Here is a 22,930-nt window from a genome sequence, read left to right as displayed (position 1 = left end):
GCTATTTACATTTTAAGTTCTGCTTTAGTTGTTTGAAACAGTGAAGTGTTTAGTTTAATGTTCTGTCTTCCTTTGTTCAGGAGTTGATGAAGAAGCCCACCATCAGGGTGCCGACCACCAAACATTTGGAGCGTCTGGCTGAGTTGGAGCAGACGGTGGCTGAACAGGATGTCGCGCTCTCGTCTCTCACAGAGAAGCTGAAGCTGGCCACTGCTGAGCTGGAGCGACAGAGGATCACCATGGAAACGCTGGCCAAGAAACATGCTGACGAGATGTCAAAGTGAATATTCCTTTATTAAAGTTTATTTCTGAGTGTGACCCAGTGGAGATGGTATTAAAACACGTCCTTTATGTTTTCTTTAGTCGTTTAGGTGAGTGAGGTCATTAATTAAGGTCATTAATGACTGATACAAATATTATCAGCAGTTCACAAAAGGATTTTTTGATTATCCTTGATTACTATGGTCCCATGCAAAACTGGTGGAAGCGCAGACTGGTTTGCTGGATAGCACCAAAGAATCCTGAGCAGACCCAGTTTAAGGACCAAAGCTAATTTTGAAGAAGAGGGTGTTATTGAGAATCTCTAGATCTGACCTCTGCCCGCCCACCACTGCTGACTGCAGTAGGTTTCTCTTTCTCCAGCTCTGCTAGCGCTCAGTTGGTGGATGAAAGACCAGTGTGCATTACGATGGCTAACGTTAGCATCAGAGGAAACACTGGAGAGATTCAGCCAAACATGTTTAAGCCTCAGTCAGACTCAGATGAGGAGTCTGTCGTGCACTAAAATCAGCAACGAGCAGACAAATCAGATTTATAAGTGTAGTTAGCATCTTTTATCGCTTACACGGCATTAGTAGCTGTGAAACATACAGTAATATCTGCTACGATGTTACAGTGCGTTAACCTCGGTCCACTTTCATCCAAAAACTGCACTCCACCATGTTTGCTGTTAAGACTTTCACTGTGCTAATGCTAACTCTAATCTCTGTTCTGACAGTTCTCGCTGTACAGGAGGTTTCAGGTTTCCGTTCTGGTGTTACGCTGAAGTCTGTCCCCCCCGTCGATGTGTGTTTCCTGTATTAGACAGTAGGGTTGGGTCGTTATGAGAAAAAAAAAAAACTGTCAGATTTTTGCCACTTGGGGGCGCAATTGCCTCATTTAAAATAAAAAAACGACCATAGGACAACAGAGTGACAGTAACACGTTGTTTCTTTTATTCCTTACAGATAAATTTGCAGGTTTAGCTTACTCAGTCAGTGCAAACAAGGGTTGCCTCCTTCGTCTGGCTCAAAGCCAAAGTGTTGCCATATAGGCGCATTCTTTGATTTCTTCAAGACTAAACTGTCCGCCATTATCGACTCCCCATCACTGTTAAACAAACTCCAGGCTACAGTAGAGGCCTCGGCGCATGCGCACTTGCACCCCCTAGCTCAGTCCCCGCCCCACCACCAACCCCCTCTCTCTCCTGCTCACTATGCGCTTGGCAAAGAGGCAGACACAGGCTGTAAAACGACGTATGCGGTCCGGTCGGTCTCAAAAAAAACAAAACAAAAAAAAAACAGTCCAAGACGGAGTACCGAACCGAATTGGGATTACCGAGAACCGACCCAACCCTATTAGACAGTGATTGGCTTTTCTTCGTTTTAAGCTCAGATTTTAGGGAGATGCACAGCAGACAGGGCACCCTTCAGTAGAGGAATGTGAAAACATCTCTCTTGTGACAAACTTTGCACAGTCAGTATAGTCAAGGTCACACATTCAGGGGGCATAAACACATTTTTGAAGGAAGGGAGACTTTAAAGTTTATTTATGAACTCAGGGCTCACATTAAAGGGATAGCGCACCCAAAAATGAAAATTCAGCCATTATCTACTCACCCATATGCCGAGGGAGGCTCAGGTGAAATTTTAGAGTCCTCACAACGCTTACGGAAATCCGAGGGAGAAGTGGCTAGCATCACAACTGCACACCTAATGGCTGACGGCGACCCAGATTAAAACATCCAAGAACACATAATTGAAACCACAAAATATCTCCATACTGCTCGTCCGTAGTGATCCAAGTGTCCTGAAGCCCTGACATAAAAAGTTGTTTGGAAAAACATCATTTGAACTCTGTTTTTAGCCTCATTGTAGCCTGTAGCTCTAACTGTCTCTCTGTGCACTGTGCTGACGCGTGTGCGCTTGCGCGAGACCGTGAGACATGGCACCGCCTTCATGTGTGTTCACGTGCTTTCGCTGGTCTCGCGCGAAAAGCCATTAGGTGTGCAGTTATGCTGCTAGCCTGTTCTCCCTCGGATTTCCGTAAGTGTTGTGAGGACTCTAAAACTTCACCAGAGCCTCCCTCGGCATATGGGTGAGTAGATAATGGCTGAATTTTAATTTTTGGGTGCACTATCCCTTTAAGCTCAGTGTCAACATCCTTAGAGCACTGACAGCATGAAACATGTTGAGAATTAATTAGAGATATTATTACATCTCAGCTTTCTGTTTGGGGGTAGTTTGGTCACTCACTACCTTTCACTAGAAAACTTTGAAAAGACTTTTGAAAGACTAAAGTCTTAAAGTGTCATAATTCACAAAGTCTTTAGTCACAGATTTTACAAACATTTCAATACAGTTTTTCACAGTTTTCAAACACTAGCACAGTTCCAGTTCAGAAGGAGCTGATTTCTCGGACCCTGGTTTCCTGTTTGTTGACAACATTTACAGCATCGATCGAGACTAAAAACTAATGACAGAATCTGACATGTTTCATTTTATCAGAATGTCGATACGAGAGAAAGACTTAACTTAAGACAGCTCAGAGTGAATGCTGAGAAGGCCTTACATCAGACAATCGAGATCACAGGAGCGTGCCACAACTCTAGAAAAATTCTCATCATTTTATTCTGACTTTTGGAAATTTGTCTGTGACTGAAATCACTTGAAGAGTCATTGAGTGTACGGCGGGCAGAAGGTGAACCCCAGATTAACAGAGGAATAATCACACATTGAAGTTGTAAGGGTAAAATGTGGAGCACTAATGTAACTGTAAGCACTTGGCTAATTGGGATCTCATCCAGGATTACACCTGATGTGTGAAAAGCCCGATAGTAATTTACAGCACTTAAAGAACAGGGACAGGGGATCAGTGTCAGTGAGTTCAGCTCTGGGGCACATGAGGAGCCCTTAAAGCCTGAAAAAGTCCCTTAATAAATGTTCTGGACTAAAGGCCTTAAGGAATGTCACGCATCTTAAATACCACCTGTAAACGGTTTAATATTACTGTGCAACAAAAGATTGTTTGTTCCCATAATTCCCTGAATGAATGGTTCAATATTCATGTATGTTCATTGTGGATCTCGGGCTGATTACTTTGATTCTATCCGTCTGTGTAAAAACCACACAGCTTCAATGAAGAGGTGGAACAAGCTGGCACTGTCAGGCAGTGAGGAATAAGGTGATTTTAACAACCTTAAAGTGACTTAAGGGTAAAATTCAAAGGGGTTAAAAGTTTAACAAAAAGCAGCTAAAGCAAAGTAGATTAAAGAAGGCTTTCAAGAGTTCAGTAGTGCATTGGGACGTTTGTATTTCAGGCACACAGGAACACACTCAGTGACATTTTTAAAGGACAAGTTGACTCGGCATCGGCACTTCTCAGGTCCAAACAAAAGCTGAATATGACGCAGGGTACATTGCAGGGTCACTGTGTTGAATTGCATTAGCTTCAGCTGGGTAGGATGGTGTACCTAATAAACTGGCAGCTCGGTGTATATCTCAGCAGTTTTCCGTTCTATCACAGCAGACATCAGGCAGCTTTCTGGAGCTCACTGCTAATTGGGTAACTGATTCATGCAAAAAATAAATCATCCACGGATGTTTTGTAGCCGATCAGGCCGACTCAGAAATGTTTTCTGACGTGAGCTCAAACAAACTGATAACTATCACTCTGAGTGTCAAACACATCTGCTGAGCATGCAGAATGAACTTGCGTGACAGAAATATCTTCCTACTCTGTAGATATATTGTCTTACATGTGGTAAACCTGACTTGCCAACCAGTGACAGAAATGGCTGTTAAAATTTTTGATATAAGGAGTGACCTGCCAAAGTGACTGTGTGTATGAAAGCACTGTAACAGTGTTACACATCAGGCAAGAACATTATGTCCCCTGGTAGAAAACGACTAACTCCTTTGTTTAATGACACGTGCAACTGTCCTGTCCTAAGAATGCCCCTAACCTGACTTACAGGGAGAATTTATTTATTTTTTTATTTTTTACCATGTTTTTAGGAATAAAATGTTCAATAAATCAGGCTGTGAATGATGCATGAACAAACCCCTCTGAATGTAAAGTTTACTGAGATGGAGATTTTTGGTTCAGATCATGAGAAGAAAACTAATTTAGTGAAAAAAGGTCCATAAAGATATGTATTGTAAAATTCCACACAATTTTAGACCAAAAATAAAGTACCGTGGTAAAAATGCTAACTAACACATATCACAGGGCTCGACAGTGCGAGCGTTTCACTCGCATTTGCGACCAAAAATAGGTATGTGCGAACTGTAAAAAATATTTAGGGGCACATGTGCGCATAAAAAAATCAGCTGAAGCAGCCTTTTTGTCAATAAAAAAATATGATAATCTAACCGCAAATGTTGGAGGAGCTCCAGCCGCCTTCCCTCTTCCCCGTGTGACACGGTTATGGGCGGTTTTCCAAGCCACTGTCGGCACAATGAATATAAGTCCCACTGTCAGCAGCGTGGAAATAAGTCAAAGTGTGGAGGAGACGAGGGACCGGGAAAAGCGGTGGACCTCCGGGGAAGCCTGCTCCATTCTCCCCGCAGTTAGGGACCGTTCGCCATGGTACCGCTGCTGGGCAGGGCGGAAATAAGTCCTGCAGAGTTTCAGAGGACCTGGAGAATGTTTTAGGATAGTAATAACATTAGTTAAAGTCAGTTGATTACTCAGGGTGTCCGTGGGGTCTTAAAAAGTATTAAAAGTTGATAAATCAAATGTTGGAAAATTAAGGCCCTTAAAAAGTATTAAAAAGTCTTAATCATGATTTTATGAAGTATTAAATTTTCTTGGCATTCAAGCTTTGACAAAAAGTATACATGAATGTATAATTTATTTTCCTCCTCGCGACTATTACAAACAATGATATGTAGGTAGGCACACCCGGACTGCCACTTGGGGCCTTGCGCGTACCTGTGCGACATCACGCGTCGTCCAGGCGCCAAACAGAGGAGCAAAAGACAATAAAAAAATCCTTCTCACCTTATCTGAGTTCTGTTGTATGTTTGTGCTCCATAGATTTAATTGCAAACTACAACTGTTTATTAAGTTAAAGCTTGAAGTGGCGATGAGATCTTAAGGTTTTTTTGGAAGGTCTTAAAAAAGTCTTAAAAAGGTATTGAAATTAACCCCAGGATTCCTGCTTATACCCTGTTACTGACATTAATACAGTTATTTTTTGTATCACAAGTTTTCTGAATCTTTATGTTTAAATTTGTAAATAAGGCGTTATGTATAATCAGATTATCTGTTCATTAAAATGCACTTTTTGCATACATTTCCAGAACCAAAATCTGGACTAAAATAAACACTTCTATCTGTCTACACAGGAAGGCAATCCAGGCCGTCCAGAAATACAGAAAAACAAGGGATAAAGTATTAAAAAGCCTTTATTATAGTGGCTGAATCTTTTAAAGAGCCAATATGTTTCAACCACTGCACGTCTTCGTCAGGGCTTTAAAGAATCACACAACACAGGTATGGAGAGGCCATCACATGACTCAGATGACGACATGACAGATGAAACAAATAGAAAATAATGAAAAAATAACGTTTATAAAAACACAGAGAAACATGAGACGAGATACCCAGAAAAAATAATTATGAATATATACACACATCTTTACACACAGGCTGGAGAACAATGGTGAGACAAATCACAGAAACATGTGAAGTCTGAACTCTTTCTTATATTGTTATTTATATGTGTGTTTTGGACTTTTTTTCCCCCCACTAGTCTGAAATAAGTCATGGAAGCAAAGTAGCTTGAAATCTTAAAAGTGACCGGCAAATGAAAAAAGCTCACCTGGAGTGTCTCACCTCACACTTGTTAATAGTTTTAGACACCTTGGATGTATTTACAAAAGGTGCAGCTTTATATCTGCTTAAATCATCATGAACTTCTTTCTTGTATTCATTTTGCTATGTTTACTGCAGGTTAACATTTAGAGTGTGTGATTTTTATTATCTCTAATCATGACTTCACTTCCTGCCCACCACATTAGCTGCAGAGACACATGGTCCACAGAGAACAGCGCCCCTGCTGTACAGAGTCATTAGTAATGACCTGAAGTGAGCCTAAAGTACCTCCGCTGTCATATACCGATTAGAAGTCATGTTAAAAGTTTTTTAAATGATGTAACACAAGTTAATAAAATCTGTATCTTATCAAACTAACAGAGGGATTTGTTGCAGGCTGGAGGAGCATCATGCCACCCAGGTGAAAGCTCTGACCGGTGAGACCGAGGATCAGACGAGTCAGGTGTCCCAGATGGAGAAGGAGATGAACTACCTCCGGACTGAGCTGGCAGCACAGAAGGAGGCCAACGTCCGCTCCCCCAGCAACACCATGAAGAACCTGGTGGAGCGACTGAAGGCGCAGCTCGGCCAGAAAGAGAAACAGCTCAAGGTACTTCTTTATCACATAAGTTTACTTTGTGTTTGTGTGTCGTAAGTGATGAGTCCTGTCGCCTCGCTAAAATCCCCTGATTGATGTCGACAGAATGAGGAAATGCTTTCTGTTGGTGGTGCGTTTCCTTTTGGGTTTTCCTTCTGATATCCAGAGACTCTGCTGATCTGGATATCAGTTTCAGGATTTTTAAAGTGCACAAAGCATTTTTAATTATTCATACTGATTATTTAATTTTATTATTTGTCAAAACTGCAGCTGAGTTCTGTGATTTTTCACCACGAACACAAAGAAATCTCGTTTATCAAGTTCATACCAAGAAGGACTGAGGCAGGAAGTAGACCATGAAGAAATGGATGATGGTTCATTAACTGTAAAATAAGGTCTGACCTCTGCACTCATCATGTTCATCATATCTGCCGTCTGTTTGCTCCCTGCGTCCTCAGGCTCTCAGTAAGGCTCTGCTGGAGCTGCGAGCAGAGATGACGTCAGCCGCAGAGCAGCAGGTCATCGCCAGCGCTGCACAGAAAGAGGAGAGTCTAAATGTACAGATGCTGGTTGACAGACACACCAAAGAGCTAAAGGTGGGACTGCTTTATCCTAACAACACACTTTTTTAATGCTCCACGCTGGCGAGAGCCGACCAGAGAAAATCTTGATCGACTGACATTCTTTCTACTCTTCAACCAATCGATTTGTCGATGGGGAGAAAAATCTGCACGTTATCTCCAGATGAACAAAATCGATTAAGTGCAGTTTAAGTGGTTTTCTTTATGAAGTCAGCTTATCTTTGCAAAAGGAAGGCTGCGATCCTGCAGATCCTTAAAAAGTCTTCAAAAAAGAAATCAATTCATTAATCTAAGATGAGGCCAAAATTGGCATTAAAATGTTTTAAACCAGTCTTTCCAAAGTCTTAAAAATACTCAGACATGGGAAGTAGGATTTCATGATTTTTATGCCTCTGCACCGTTGATAACTTTGGGTAGAGGCATTGTGTTTTCGGGTTTGTTAGTACATCTGTACGTCCATCCGTACCATGCTTGTCAACACAGTATCTCAGGAACACCTTGAGGGAATTTCTTCAAATTTGGCAGAAACGTCCACTTGGACTGAAGAATAAACTGATTTGAATTTTGTGGTTGAAGGTTTTTGGCTACAACTGAAGAATTCATATGCTGATTATGAAAAAAAACCTTCACACAAATGTTTAACAGGATAAAATAATGAAGGCCAAAAGGTCAAAGGTCAGCTTGACTGTGACATCATCATGTTTTAACGTCATATCTCAGAAACAGAAGGGGAGACATTTGGTCAGATACTGAATTGGTGACTCTAATCTTGACACTGCGCTGACTGTACAATGTACAAACCCCACACCAGCGGCGGCAAGACGCATGTTGGCGCTCCTGGACGTGCTGCACTGTAGCACTTCAAGCCACTGTTCTATTTCTAGCACTGCCTTCCCAGAATTAAATACATTTATGTAATTATGTAGTAAGTTTAATTAGCGGCTGTCCACACATGATTTTAAGCTGATGCAGACGTGGATGCAGTACAGATCTGTCAGTAATAGTATTAATAACTTTGTGTGGTGTCTGTTTGTGTGGGTCTGTTGACAAGCTGCAGCGCATTGTGTCCAATGTGTGCAAGGGGCAGCACGTGATGCGTGTCACATGATGCGCAGCGCCACGGCGGCGCCAGTGTGTTTTCAGCTTAAGAGAAACTTGACTGGTGCTGTAGCTGTGGTAATTGTAGTTTAGCGTGTCTTAAAACTGTCTTAATTCAGTGTTATAAATAGTGGATTATAAAGATCATTAAATAGTCCTAAATTGAATTTATGAGGTATGTAACAGCCACTTAACTGTTATACTGGAAAATCCCTTTTTGGACAAAGGCACGGTTGCAAGAACTTAATGAAGAACTTCAAGCTGCTAAGGAGTCTGCCAAAGCAGCCAGAGGCCGCGAGAACAGTCTGAAAGAGGAAGTGGACGGTGTGAACCAGGACCTCCAGAGGAGTCAGAAAACCCAGAGACGCCTGCAGGCTGAGAAGGAGGACAGAGAGCAGGAAGTCCAGGAGCTGAAGCAGCAGATCAAGAGGCTCAGCAGCGCCCTGCAGGTCAGTGTTTCTGAGGAGTGTGGAGACGGTGATTTGTGAGGAAGCACGCAGCTCGGTTTGACTCGGATCTGGAGCTTATTGTCGCTGTTGTTGTTACATAAGCTTTAAAGTGATTCACTTAAGGGGCGTCGGTGGCTTAGTGGTAGAGCAGGCGCCCCATGTACAAGCCTGTTGCTGCAGCAGCCCGGGTTCGACTCCAGCCTGTGGCCCTTTGCTGCATGTCACTCCCTCTCTCTCTCCCCCCTCCACGCTTGTCTGTCCTGTCAAATAAAGGCTAAAAATGCCCCCAAAAAATATTTTAACAAAAAAAAAAAGTGATTCACTTAACAACAGCCACGACACAGTGTCAGCACCACATCATGTGGACATAGGGGAAGACATTTAGACCCTGAAATATGATAACATAAAGACACGCAAACCTTGCTCTGCTGCAAATTAAAATAATTTGTGGAAATCATCAAGAATGAAATCTCACATTCTTCTAAGATTTAAGATAAACTCTTCTCGAGGATATTATAATGAAATTACTCAGCTGTTCTTGTGGAGCACTGTCTCCTAGCATGTATTTGTAACGTCAAAGTCCAGATGTCTCTCAGGACTTTGGCTGCGTCTCTATCTCACATATCTTTAACATGATGCCACAGGTTGTGACCTGAACCTTTGCAGTGTTCACACCTTACTGACTTAACAAGAGAATGGAGGGCCTGTTGGTGTACAGTGGAGATGGACGGTCATCCTGTTTAACAAAATGAGGTGCTATGAAGATCTTTTCTATATGTTGACGATCAGAATCAACCAGAAGCAGATGGGAAGGGGCCCACCATCGAGAATCTGCAGAGGAAGATCAGGAAGCTCGAGTCGGACCTGGAGAAAAGAGCAGACATGAAGGATGTTCCGGATGGTCATGAAAAGGTTTGAGCATCACTTCTATTATTAGCACCATCATTCGTTTGCACGTTCACTTGATATATGACTTGTTTATCTGGCAGACCAAAGGTGAAATTGTGCGCTGGGAGGAGGGGAAGAGATGGCAGGCCAAGATGGAGAAGGTGAAGAATTTATTGAAGGAGAAGGAACGAGAGAATGAATCTCTGTCCAAACAGCTCAGCACTCTCAAAGACCTCTATGCCAGGTCAGTGTGAACATCCTACATACATCATTCAATGTTCTTTGATCTGTAGACGCTATTGATTTAAAGCTGCAATAAGCAGCTCAGAACATTTGGTTCCGGATGACAGTACGAGAGCATGACATGAAACTTGAAATGATTGTGATAATCAGGGCTGCAAGTATAATTGTTATTTTTATTTACATTTGTATTTAATCTGCAGATGATTTTCTTAATTAAAGCCATTTTATGCCAAGCACGGATTTTCATCTGGAAAAATTTGCACAGAAATGTTTAAAAACTAATTTTGTGTGTTCTCACGAGGGCGTGCTCACATCCTGCGGAACATTCTTGTGAAGAAAAAATGTTTGGATGGACACTCAGTACGTTTCCAGTCACAGTGAAGTGGAGCTACAGTTACAGCTGGATGAGGACATTTAACTGGACTACTGTCCTTGTCCCAGTATACAAGCACAGGAGGGGAATCCATTTATTGACCCAAGTATGTGCGACTCCTCTACGATAGGTGGAGATATGCCCCCTTTCAGCTTGTTAGTATTGGACCTTTTTCCTGTTGACCTATTACGTCACAGACCAAACAATGGACAAACAAGTTAGCAACGGTTAGCTAGCTGCTAACTGGTACCATGGTGGACAACTTTACAGCTCTGCACATTTGGTCCGTCCAAAAAGTCACAGCTCTGGATGTAGATTTCTCCATGTTGTTACCGGCTTCTTCTTCTCTTACACATTTAATGCTATTGTACTTCAGGGTCAAAGCCCGGGGCGGAAACTGTGGAGCATGCTCAGAGCGCCTAAAATTCCACTCCCACTTTGAGAAATTGGGTTTAGTATGATTTCAGTCGCACTAACATGTTGACAGTGATTTTAAAGTCCAGTTTTAGTCGGACTAACACAATAAATCCATTTTCTCTGATGTCATGGAAACGTACTGAGTGATTTCAGTGGATTTTTACCAGAAATATATCGTTGACTTTGACCAATGAAGTCCTTTTTACTATGCCGTGTCATACCTACAAGTCAGAACTAGCTTTCTGCCAAAATGGGCAGGACGTCTTGTAAAATTTGGAACGACTACCTCAACAACCAAACAAAAGGACAATATATGGTTTGAGATCGCCCAGCAGTTTGCTAACGTTATATGTTTGTCACAATACAGGACTCCTTTGCATTTTTAACACAGAACCAAACAATAGCGGCATCAGGTCACTCCAGTGTGTGATTTTAGACAGCATGCTGACATGGCAGAATCAAAAGAGGCATGATGGGCGTGACATGTAACATACGCGCCAGCAGCACTTTATAAATATTAACAATCAAGTATCATCCCTGTTATATGGTGGCTGATCTCGTCCTCTGCTCGGAGGGTAAGGAGCTCCTGGACCTCACTGTTTTCACAATTTGTGGACATTTTCTTTTCTTCTTTGAGTTAGCTGCTAACTGCTACTTTTTAAATCTCCTGCACTGGGTCGCACACATCACAGGTTGATAAAATGTCACACCTTTCTGTCAGCTGTCCCTTTTATACAGACATTGTTTCGGTGCTGTTATTACCTCCAGTGTCACCTTAAAGGTGAGACCACTCTGTCCCCCCATTCTGCGGTCGTACCTTTCATGAGAACAACGAGGTGATATAATAACGTGAAATTCCAACCTTCAAGAGGCACTGGAAAGGGGCTTGATAGATTTATGTTGTGTGGAGTCGATATAAGCACTATTTAGGAGGTTTCGTATGACGCTGGTGGGAAACAGGTTTTAACTGTTTTGTATATAAAATGTTAACTGGAGATAAGAGGCCTGTTCTAATTTTCAGCAGTGAAATCTTCAAAAAGATTTAATATACTTTTATATAAAACAAAGAAAAGCTGCAGTTCACACATTTGAGAAACTACAAAAAGACTTTTCTTTTCTTTTAAATGACTGAAATAATCAGTTGTTTATCAAAATATATTAATTTTTAGTTGAACAACTAATTGATTCATCAGCTAAATATACATTATCAGTCCATTCCCAAATGTCCCAGACAAACTTTATTACATTCAGTTGTTTCCAACTTTTCTTTTTTTTTGCCTGGTCACTCACTCAGTGAAGTAATGTACAGTAAAGTAACATTGACAGGGCTCCATGTTGGAAGTTAGTAACACAGAAGCAGTGAACTTTTTCTGTCAGGAAATTATACATATAATGACAGAATTCAATCTGACGATGAAAAGCTATCACTACTTTCAAATTTAAAAGTGTTTTTTTACATTTTCAGCCTTCTTCTTCCATCCTGTGTTTTACTGTGTGTACAGACTGGAGCAGGAGAAGAGTGCGCTGCAGAAGAAGCTGAAGGGTCGAGGTGTGACGGCTGATCAGGTGGTCGGAGTTCGATCTGCTGAAATGGAGAAAGAGATTGAAGAGCTGAAGAAGAAGAACTCAGACCTGGAGACACAGATCCTCACCATAAAGTATGAGGCAGTCTTTAAAATGAGACAAAACAAAATACTTAAATCAGGACATTTTGAACAGAGATGTTACGAGTGACAATGATTTAGTTTACATTCATCTAGATACTTAAAGGAGCATGATGTAGGATTTAAGGGGTCAGAAATAGAACATGAAATATTGACAATGTTTTCTTTAGTGTAGAATCACCTGAAATTAAGATTTGTGTTTTCATTAGTATAGAATAATCCTTTTATGTCTACGTAGGAAGCCAGCATTCTTCCACAGAGCCCTCCATGTTGCACTGGCATGTTTCTACAGTAGCCCATAATGGACAAACCAGACACTGGCTTTAGAGAGGGCTTTTTGTGCTTTATTTTACCCGGTAAGGTATGGAGAGGAGGGGTATTCAGTTGGTTGGTGTTCAGCCTCAAAGCTAGACGTCACTGAAATCCTTCACACTGCTCCTTTAAGTGATTGTGTAGTCATTGACCTGCTCAGTGCAGGATCCACTGAGTGACAGCTTCAAAGTTTGGATTGTCGGTCTGTTATTAGAAAACAAATTAAAGTAATGCGTCTGCGTTTAGCTAATTACAAACCTGAGGCGGAGCTAAAAGCCCTGCAGAACCATTCTGGTAACTGGATATCATTTTAATCTGAGCCACATATTTAACGTAATATTTTTATCCTAAGTCTAAATTTCATGGAATTCTGTAGTGTAATAATTTGCGATGTATTACCTTTAACACCATTATTGGACAAAGATGATTTTTTTTTCTTCTTAATTAGGCGATGCAGGCACAGAACAAGTGAAAAACATGACAGGAACAAAACTATGTGGGAGACAAGACAGGTGGAGAAAAAAAATGACTTGATGAAGCAGTAAAAAGGGGCAATGAGTTGGAACAAGAGGAACAGGTGAAGGGAAGAGTGAAGGGTGTAAATAGATTAAGCTAAATAAATTAGAACCCGATGGTGAGTTTGCAGGTGCACTTATTTTATGCCAGAGTAAGAACATTTCAGCCTGCCAGTGGCAAAAACAACACTTTTAGTGGACGTAAATCGACCATGTCAACATCTGCTGAGTGTTAACATCAGCCTGGCTCCTTCTTTCACTCACACTGAATCAATTTCAAAAATGTTGTTTCCAGTTAACTTCTTTTAGACACAAAAACATGGGAAATAGGCCCCAGGTTGATAAATACCAACTGTATCTGTTAATCAGCCAATATTCATTTATTAGATCAACGTTCTTGGCAATTGACCTTTCAGATGAAGTTAATATTTAACTGGATTTAACTCCACCTTTACTGTGAAAGTTTACACTGATTTTAAATGTTATAAATGCTGGAAGTAATAAAAGAACATCATTAAAATATAAAGTAACATGAATGATAAGCACTAATCTACTAAAAGTACAGCTGCTACTACCGTTGGCATAAGGTAGTTATGACGGGCCCCAGTGCACACTGTCATGTACATATCGTCTTATTATATGATCAGAGACTTGACACAGATAATATAACATACATACCGGAAATCATCACTACATATCTGTACATGACAAAAAATACCAGTTGATTTATAGTTATAAAATTAACATATAATTTTGTCATAGATGTTACTGACTATTTGGTAACACTTTACTTGAAGGTATCTATATAAGAGTGACATGACACTGTCATAACTATGACATGACACTGTCATGAACATTATGTACATGTCATAAACGTTTATGACTGCTGTCATTAAGTGCCATTTGTTTTTTGTGATGACAAGTTGACATTGTTTGGGTTGTCTTGATTATGACAAGTTGACATTAATCAAAGTGACATTACCAGAAGTTGTCTTTGTCATGACAAGTTGACATTAAATTTGTTTGGGATGTCCTTATTATGACAACTTGACATTAACACAAAGACATCTTCTGGTAATGTCATCCTGGTTAAAAGTAACACTTAACCCTTACATGAAATGCTGCACCCTGCTTTCGTCCCCCCAGCCCGCAACACGAATGTTTACTGTTGCCATGGCAACAGATGCTGTTTCAGTAGCTAACGTTAGCTTAGCGCAATCTACATATTAACAATGAACAACACAACTACAATATTACATTTCTAAACAAAAACAGCTACCAACACCAACAGCTGTTCTATCAAAGACCTTAACCAGGGTGTTGCCACTTACATATCTTACAACAGTTAACGTAACCTCACTGAAACGATGTAACCTAACTAAACACAGTGCGGTCAGCACAGACATTACAACTACATTAGTAAGAGTACACTAATAATAAGATGTGAAGTGCTTTGTGACTTTAATCCTACTCGAAAGAATAAATGAAAAATATAAAGGATGAGTTGGCTGAAAACTGCCAGCTGAAGAAGCAGCCAAGCCACTGTGCCTTTCATACTCAAACAGAAATGTATACAAAAGTGTGTGCCAGATACATAAAACAAATAAACACACACTAATACTCACTGTATGACATTAACATAAAACAATGAATGCACATTATTTATCGCTGATTATTATTAAAAAAACAACAACAACAAAAAACAGCTCATAGAAAGACTGCGTGCTCTTACTTTCACATGCAGAAATGACGTCATCAGCTGGGTGTTTGTCTCAAAAATCCGTGTGTGTAAAAAGCAAATCCACACAAATGTTTTTTCGATTCACAAATAAAAACTGAGTTCACAAATGCCTGTTCGAAAGTGTAAATGTTAGGAAGATATTCACAAATGCTTTTCATTTATTTGCAAATTAATTTAATGTATTCACAGATATTTTTTGTATTTGTGGAATGTGTTTTATATTTACAGATTACACATTTACACACAGATTGTCGATCTGTTCACACACATAATTATGAAACGTGTGCAGATCAAGAAATATTTGTAGATCACCCTCTGTGCATTTACAGTTATTAATGAGACAAATATAACTCCATAATGACATGTACATAATGTTCATGACAGGTTCATGACAGTGTCATGTCATAGTTATGACAGTGTCATGTCACTCTTACGTAGTGTTACAGACTATTCTACAAATATAGAAAAAATAAACATGAAACAGATGATTTTCCCTTTTTCAGAGGTATTTATAGCAAGTATCACAGTTTTAATGTAATGAGAGTTCTTCTCTGAACACAGACAGATTTACAGGGTGGCGATCACTCATAAGGGCCAATTCTCCACCCAACACACTGTTAGAGGGCCCACTGTCTCTGTGGGCCCCCCACCTCACAGTGAAGCCATACTACCTACACTGTCTGTATTTACACCCCTGACTACGACTACTCTAACCACAACTTGAACTTGCAGGCAGCACCAGGCTTTACCTCGTGACGACGCCATGGAGAATCTGACCGTGAGGAACCGCTACCTGGAGGAGAGAGTGCACGCCTTAGAGAACCAGATATCCAAAGAGCCGCCATCAAGACCCTCTGTGAGTGCTCATCAACATGTAGGACAACATGATGGTTGTGATGAATGTATAGGAGATTGTTAAAAACAGACTCTCTTAAGCAGCTAACAGCAGCTAATGTTAGCACAAAGCTAACACCCACAGCAGGGTGCAGTAACTGCTGATGGCTGTTCAGTTTGTGTTTATGTGACTGTGACGTTTAACAGGGATTTTTATTCATGTATTTATTAGACTGAAAGAGCTCAGAGAGTTCGTGGGACGGAGAAAACTCACTGCTGACACACAGTGAGTGACAGAAACAACAGTGGTAATGTAGTTTGATATAGTCGGACACAGAAATGCTGTAAACAGTTAAACAGCATAACTCCACAGTTCAGTACGACACAGATCACAGTCTGTTCACGTTTTCAACAAGTATTTTCTAACAAGTTTAATATGTTTAGAAAGAAATCACTGATTTTACTTCACCCAGACTTAAATGAGTCCATTTAATCCAGACTGTTCTACTTTTTGCTGTATCGAAAATGTACCAAAATGTTATTCTCTGTGCTGTTACACCCCTAACATAGACATGCTAAAGAGATTCAAACACCTCACATGTGCTGCAGGATGAACAGTCCACACCACACATCACTTCATGTACTCAACAAGACATTTTCTCCTCTCTGTCTGATGTCTCTCTCTCTCTCTCTCTCTCTCTCTCTCTCTCTCTCTCTCTCTGTTCTGTTTTAAGGAGCCAAACATGTTTTCCTTTTATCTCTCTGTTCATCATTCTTCACTCTCTTTCTTTATGTATCTTCTTCACGGGATTTATTCTGATTCATTGGCTGTGAAGGCCAGAAGTTCATCCTCCTGGGCCTCCAGAGGGATTTGCTCTCTGACTTTTGATGTTATGGATGAGTCATGTGAAGGGAATGCAGCTCGGTGTCCTGCTGTATCCTGCAGCCGCTCTGTCAGCACTGAAGCTGTTAGAGACCCCGCTGACCAACAGAGGGCGCCAAAGAAGAGACGAGTAGCAAGACAAACTCAAACCAGCTCTGTGGGAGCAGAAGATGTTTGTGCTGAACAAGAGCGACTGAGTCCAGATGTTGCCCAAAACACAGCAGCAGAAGATGACACCACTCGTGTTAAAGAAGATGAGACAGAAGCAGATATTTTAGAGAGTACACAAGACGTCACAGGTGGTTCTGACGTCGATAAGGGTGAAGAAAAGGAAGAAACACAGACGACAAGAGGAAGTGAGCCTGATCCTGAGGATCCATCAGAAAGACCAGGATCAGTTAAGTCCTCCTCTGAGCCAGCTGCAGCAGAAACTGGCTCTGAAACCGTGAATAAAGAGGGTGGCAGTGAACACAATGATCCAGATACAGAGGATGATGATGTGGGAATCTGTGAAGAAAAGCCAGAGGAGGCCGGGGAAGAGGCTGAGCTGAAGGATGAGGAGGCTGAGACTACACATTATGAGGATAATCCAGAACCATCTTGCTCAGCAGATCCAGATGTGGCCTCCAGCTCCACACTCAGCAAACATCCAGAGAGGTTTATGAGTAACAGGAGGGATGATCGTGTACGAAACCGACAGAGCAGATCTCTTAGATATCTGAAGGTACTCGGAGCTTCTGTAGCGACCCGCTGAGGTGGTAGATCTGTGATAGCATCGCTGTAGATGTGGCAGAGAACAGGTTTAATAAAAGTCAGTGTAAGTGGCTTGTTAGTGTGTTTCCTCTCTGTGGTTGTGTGTAGGCAGAGACAGATCCATGACCCTTAAACTGTCTTAATAAAGCTGTTCCACTGCGTTCCCTTAGAGCTTCTGTTGTTGAAGATTCAGTCTGTTCCTCCACAGCAACGTTTGTACCCATCATTCATTTCACTTTGCTGCTTTTGTGTCTTTTACTTCGTGTAGACATCAGGACGAGGCACCGGCACGCCCTCGCAGAGAGATCAGGACCTTCAGAAAGAAAACCTCAAACTGGCCTCTGAGAACCTGGAGCTGCGATTTCAGCTGGAGCAGATCAACAAAGACGTACCAAGACTCAAGGTACACATGACCTCAGCTGAGAGGAGGTCGTTTTGTGCTCTGTCAGTGTTTGATAATGGTGCTGGTTGTACGGCAGGAACAGTTTGAGATTTTGGGAAGTGATACCTGATACCACTCTTGTGTGTACAGTAAATATGATGGTGGAGCCTCAAGATAATCAGCTTAGGATAAAGTGACTTCCTTGTGTCTCCAGTTAAACTACAACTTGTTCTTTACTCTCCCAGAAGCTAGAATTATAAGTGACTTCATTCATTGTGTCATAAAGTCCGTCGACATTTCAGCGTCACAACTTTATAACATTAAAACAAAAATGTGTAGAACCCCGGTTATTAAATTCAAAGATACATTACAGTATTTATTTAGGTCAGAGCAGGGATTGTTTTTGGCAAAGAGTGTTTTCTATAAATGATTTTATCTTTGTGTTTTCACAGAATCAAGTTGCAGACCTGAAGGAGATGTGCAGCGCGCTGAAAAAAGAAAAGGCCGAGGTCGAGAAAAAGCTGGCTCATATACGTGGAGTACGTTAACCTTAAGTCACCTGTGTTCTTTCTATACACACGGGTGTTTTCCCTGAAACGACTTAACACAGAAATAACAAGAAACAGAAATGTATATGTCTGTATGTGCAGTAGAACAAAATCCCAGTGACCTTAAATATTTAATCTGATAAACAAACAATAACTCCTCTGAGGTTCACCAGCGACCTGTTCCAGCTGTAAATGATGAAGGTGATCTGAACTGTGTTCTTCATCAGGCTGGTCACAGCGGTAAAACCGTACCTGAGCTGGAGAAGACCATCGGGCTGATGAAGAAGGTGGTGGAGAGGGTGCAGAGGGAAAATGAGACACTAAAGAAATCCAGCGCACTTGCAAACCAAGAGAAGGTCGCTGCCTTGGAGCAAGAGAATGAAAAACTAAAGGTTGTTGACCAAGTCATGTCGTACGTGTCTGATACGTTCTGTTCTGTTCTGTTACGACAGCTGACGTTAAATATTGTTGTTTGTTTCCAGGCCGACTACGTGAAGCTGAAGAGTCAGAGTGAGGCTGAGCTAAGCGCCAAACTGGAATCAAAAACCAAAGGACTGGAGAAAATAGTGATGGAGAATGAACGTCTGCGCAAGGAGAACAAAAGGGTGAAAACATACATGTTCAGTTAGTTCACAATAAAATGTAAATATTAAAAAGCAGTTCATGAAGATAAACATTGTAGTGTTTAATATTTCTCTTTTAAAAACTGCTAACTTGGTATCAAGTCATTAGCAGGGCCAACACCTTCTGGTCTGTTGGTCGATCGGTTGGTCAATATGCTCGTCTGACCAAATTCTCATTGCTCGGACATTTGCTGATGAGGCCGTGCGTTCACCAGAGCATTTTCCAGCTGATAACACCCAGCTGGGAGCAGTGTAGACAGTGAGTGGTGAACAGCTTAAAAGTTTGATTTAAGACTTTTTAAGAGCAACTTAAACTTAAATTCAACTTGGAATAAAATTTTAAACTAATTTTACAAAAACTAAAATTGCATTGCATTCTGGTTTCAGCTGGGCCACAAAATCTTAATAGCCAGGTTTCGTTGAATTTTAAGTTCCCCATGACGTCCAGGGTACAGTGAGAACAGTGGATCTTAAATATTAGTGTAGTTGTTTCATCTGTCCTGATCTGTGTGAGGTTAATGTGAGAGGTGTTCGGTAAATTATTTTTTTTCCAACTTTCTTTATTATATTTGCAGAAATTATCGGTATTCACAAAAACGGTGAAAGAACCGGTTCTGTGACGGCTTTAATAACCCCCATCCCTCTCCTACCCATCCTGCTGAATCCCACTACCACCCACCTCCCCAGAAGGTTGGGCCCCTCTCGCCCACCCAAGAAAGACAATTACACACATAGGCACAGCAGGACAAAGACAAAAATGGAACACCACCAAATGACAACAACAGACAAAACTAAACTAAACTACACTAAACAACAGCAACAACAAAAAAATAAAATTAAAATAGAAAAGGGGGGGCAAAGTTATTTATCAGTTACTTCACTGATAGTCAGTGAGTCAATATATATTAAAAAGGGGGTAAATTATTTTAAAGAAAAAAAATGTTAGCAGTTATTTTGACATTTTTTTTAAAGACTTAAAAAGACTGATTGAAGACATTTTAATACTAATTATGACCTTATATTAGATTAATGAATTTAGTGCTTTTTAAGACTTTTTAAGGATCTGTGGGAATCATTAGAGTAAATATGGAGCCCTCATTTGCTGACCTCAGGACAATAAACGCTTTGGTGGACGTAGACCACACTCTGCTGAACACAGCCTCAGTTATGAGATTCAGAAAATAGATTTGTCTGTGATGTCACTCACGAGTAAATTCATAAAAATTCAAAGACCTTTTTAACTTATTTATGCAAGAAATGGTAAAATCATGCAGAGCGTGCAGCGTCTCTCACAGACTGTTTATAATGTTGGTTAAAGTTAGAATTATTTATTCTCAGAAGATGTTTGTTCTTTATATTGGCAGGTTGAAATGAGCGATTAACTTCAGTAATGTTTAAAAGGATACTTTGCCAGTTTTCAACAAAGTCTGTCACCGCAGTGTGACGAGTGTGTGCACATAAATGGTGGCACAGAGGGCGCCTTAACACCATTCATCAGCACGCACTCCTCACACTGCGGTGACACAGACTTTGTTTAAAAATGGCAAAGTGTCCCTTTAATGTAGAGCTCACTTTCACACCAATGATTGCTTTATCACAGAAGATTTTTGGTTTGTTTTTAGGATAAGAATTTCTCTTTTTTAATAAAACCCTCTGAATACACATTTTCATCTCTTTTATTCAACTGTGTTTCATTTTGTTTCAGGAAGTGGAGGCTGCAGAGAGGCTGAGAGTGGCCAAGGCGAGTCTGGAAGTGACCAACGAGAGGCTTGAGGCAGAGCTGGAAGAAACGAAACAAAGACTGCGGGCAGCTCTGTCCAAACCCATCACAGAGGGAGCGGACAGTAAGACCTGGAAGGCTTCTGTGGTCACAAGGTCAGCAACAGCTTCTTTTATTCAGTCCTTTAGTCTTGCTGTAGTGGGGGTTCAGAAACTGCATCAGTCAGCAGGAGAAATAAACATTATTTGGGATCTTCATTCCCTCCTTCCTACTCAGCCTTTTGTCAAATGTGTTCAAAATGGATTCAACGCTTTGACCTTGTGTCCTCCACTTGTAGAAGCACCAGGCTACGAGTTTACAGAGTGTTTACAGTGTTGTTTTTTCACTCTCCTATCTGCAGAATGTTTGAGAACAAGATGAAGGAGCTGGAGAAGGAGCTGTCCCATAAGACATCCAGTCTGTCTGAACTCAAACAGCAGCTGAAGGAGGTGAAGGAGCGCGAGGAGAGAGCTCAGATAAGCGTCCGGCAACTTGAAGATCAGGTACAGGCTGGATCACTAGTTAATTTAATAACAGCAGTCAGATAAATAATTACTTATTTTAAAAGAACATTCAGTTACAGACTACCTGCTGTTGGTTTGCTCTGTCAGCTCCTGGAGGACTGGATCACATTTTTGGTTTTGGCCTCAGGCTTGTTTCAAATATGGAATCAAATATTGAAACACATTTACTAAAATACTTTAATGTAGTGAGTTTAACATTCTAATATTCTTGTTACTTGGCTGTTAATCTTTTTTTACAAGAGGGTCAAGGTTCTAACAATTGAGAGAGGAAAATGTTTCACTCTCTAAAAAACCACGCCCACCACAAATTCGATATAACAGATAACCTGAATTTTAGTCCCCGAAAGTTGAGCTCCAAAGCTCCCTCATCGTGACTCATAAATTAACTCTGACAGGTAAAATTGGTAGACTTCCCCTTAAAAACAAATTGACCTGCATTTAAGTCATAAATCTAAGTCTTTTAAAAAAGTTATCAGTGTTTATCAAAGTATGTCGTATGAATGGATTTTGACTATGGGTTTGTCCTTTCTCAGGTTGACTTGTTAAAAAACTTTCCTACTGCGGCAAAGACGTCAGGAGGACTCAGCAGAGAGTTCCAGGCAATGAGGTTTGTTAATCTGTCTTCACTGTTTTTAATCAGTAAAACTGATAATATAGTAATAATATGACTGAGCATTGGACAAGTACTAAAAAAGTCAAAGGAGATTATATCAACAAATAATTAAAAACGTCATAGTATAGCATGTCGTCAGAATCATTAAAAAAAAGTCATAGTATAGTATGTTGTCCAAAATCACAAAAAAAAGGTCATAGTATAGTATGTCATCTGAAATCATGAAAAAATGTTATAGTATAGTATGTTGTCCGAAATCATGGAAAAAAGTCATAGTACAGCATGTCGTTCAAAATCATGGAAAAACGTCATAGAATAGCATGTGGTCTGAAATTATGAAAAACCTCATAGCATAACATGTCGTCCGAAATCATGAAAAAACGTCATAGCATAGCATGTCGTCGGAAATTATGAAAAAAATGTTATAGTATAACATGTCGTCCGAAATCATGAAAAAACGTCATAGTATAGCATGTCGTCAAAAATCAATAAAAAATGTCATAGTATAGTATGTCGTCCAAAATTCTGAAAAAATGTCATGGTATAGCATGTTGCCAAAAATCACTAAAAAACGTCATACTATAGCATGTCGTCCAAATTCACAAAAAAAGGTCATAGTATAGTATGTCATCTGAAATCATGGAAAAATGTCATGGTATAGCATGTCGTCAAAAATCATTTAAAAGTGTCATAGTAAAGCATGTCGTCCAAATTCACAAAAAAAGTCATAGTATAGCATGTTGTCCGAAATTATGAAAAAACGTCATAGTATAGCATGTCGTCTGAAATCACGAAAAACGTCGTAGTATATAGCATGTCGTCCAAAATCATGAAAAAACGTCACAGTGTAGCATGTCTGAAATCACGAAAAAACGTCATAGTATAGCATGTCATCCAAAATCATGAAAAAAACGTTAGTATAGTATGTCGTCAAAAATCATTAAGAAACGTCATACTATATAGTATGTCGTCCGAAATCATGAAAAAAGTCACAGTATAGCATGTTGTCAAAAACCATGAAAAAACATCATAGTATAGCATGTTGTCCAAAATC

General features: G+C 40.4%; 1 protein-coding gene across 2 annotated transcripts in view; it reads left to right on the top strand.

Annotated features, from left to right (window-relative positions):
* The window catches only part of cep290 (centrosomal protein 290), a 68,809-nt gene that overhangs the window by 38,471 nt on the left and 7,408 nt on the right, over positions 1 to 22,930 (top strand). The window contains exons 35-50 of one of the 2 annotated variants that reach the window (XM_050072476.1): positions 81 to 280; positions 6,475 to 6,688; positions 7,135 to 7,272; positions 8,583 to 8,804; positions 9,594 to 9,716; positions 9,794 to 9,936; positions 12,228 to 12,383; positions 15,690 to 15,813; positions 16,628 to 17,398; positions 17,696 to 17,830; positions 18,262 to 18,348; positions 18,585 to 18,749; positions 18,840 to 18,962; positions 20,686 to 20,855; positions 21,101 to 21,242; positions 21,797 to 21,870. In XM_050072476.1, the coding sequence (XP_049928433.1) occupies positions 81 to 280; positions 6,475 to 6,688; positions 7,135 to 7,272; positions 8,583 to 8,804; positions 9,594 to 9,716; positions 9,794 to 9,936; positions 12,228 to 12,383; positions 15,690 to 15,813; positions 16,628 to 17,398; positions 17,696 to 17,830; positions 18,262 to 18,348; positions 18,585 to 18,749; positions 18,840 to 18,962; positions 20,686 to 20,855; positions 21,101 to 21,242; positions 21,797 to 21,870 (2,987 nt within the window). The remainder of the gene's footprint in view (positions 1 to 80; positions 281 to 6,474; positions 6,689 to 7,134; positions 7,273 to 8,582; positions 8,805 to 9,593; positions 9,717 to 9,793; positions 9,937 to 12,227; positions 12,384 to 15,689; positions 15,814 to 16,627; positions 17,399 to 17,695; positions 17,831 to 18,261; positions 18,349 to 18,584; positions 18,750 to 18,839; positions 18,963 to 20,685; positions 20,856 to 21,100; positions 21,243 to 21,796; positions 21,871 to 22,930) is intronic. The other variant, XM_050072477.1, reaches the window with a different exon arrangement.

This window comes from Epinephelus moara, chromosome 20, assembly GCF_006386435.1.
Source record: "Epinephelus moara isolate mb chromosome 20, YSFRI_EMoa_1.0, whole genome shotgun sequence".
NCBI classification, from domain to species: domain Eukaryota; kingdom Metazoa; phylum Chordata; class Actinopteri; order Perciformes; family Serranidae; genus Epinephelus; species Epinephelus moara.
This window is presented reverse-complemented; position numbering and strand designations above follow the sequence as displayed.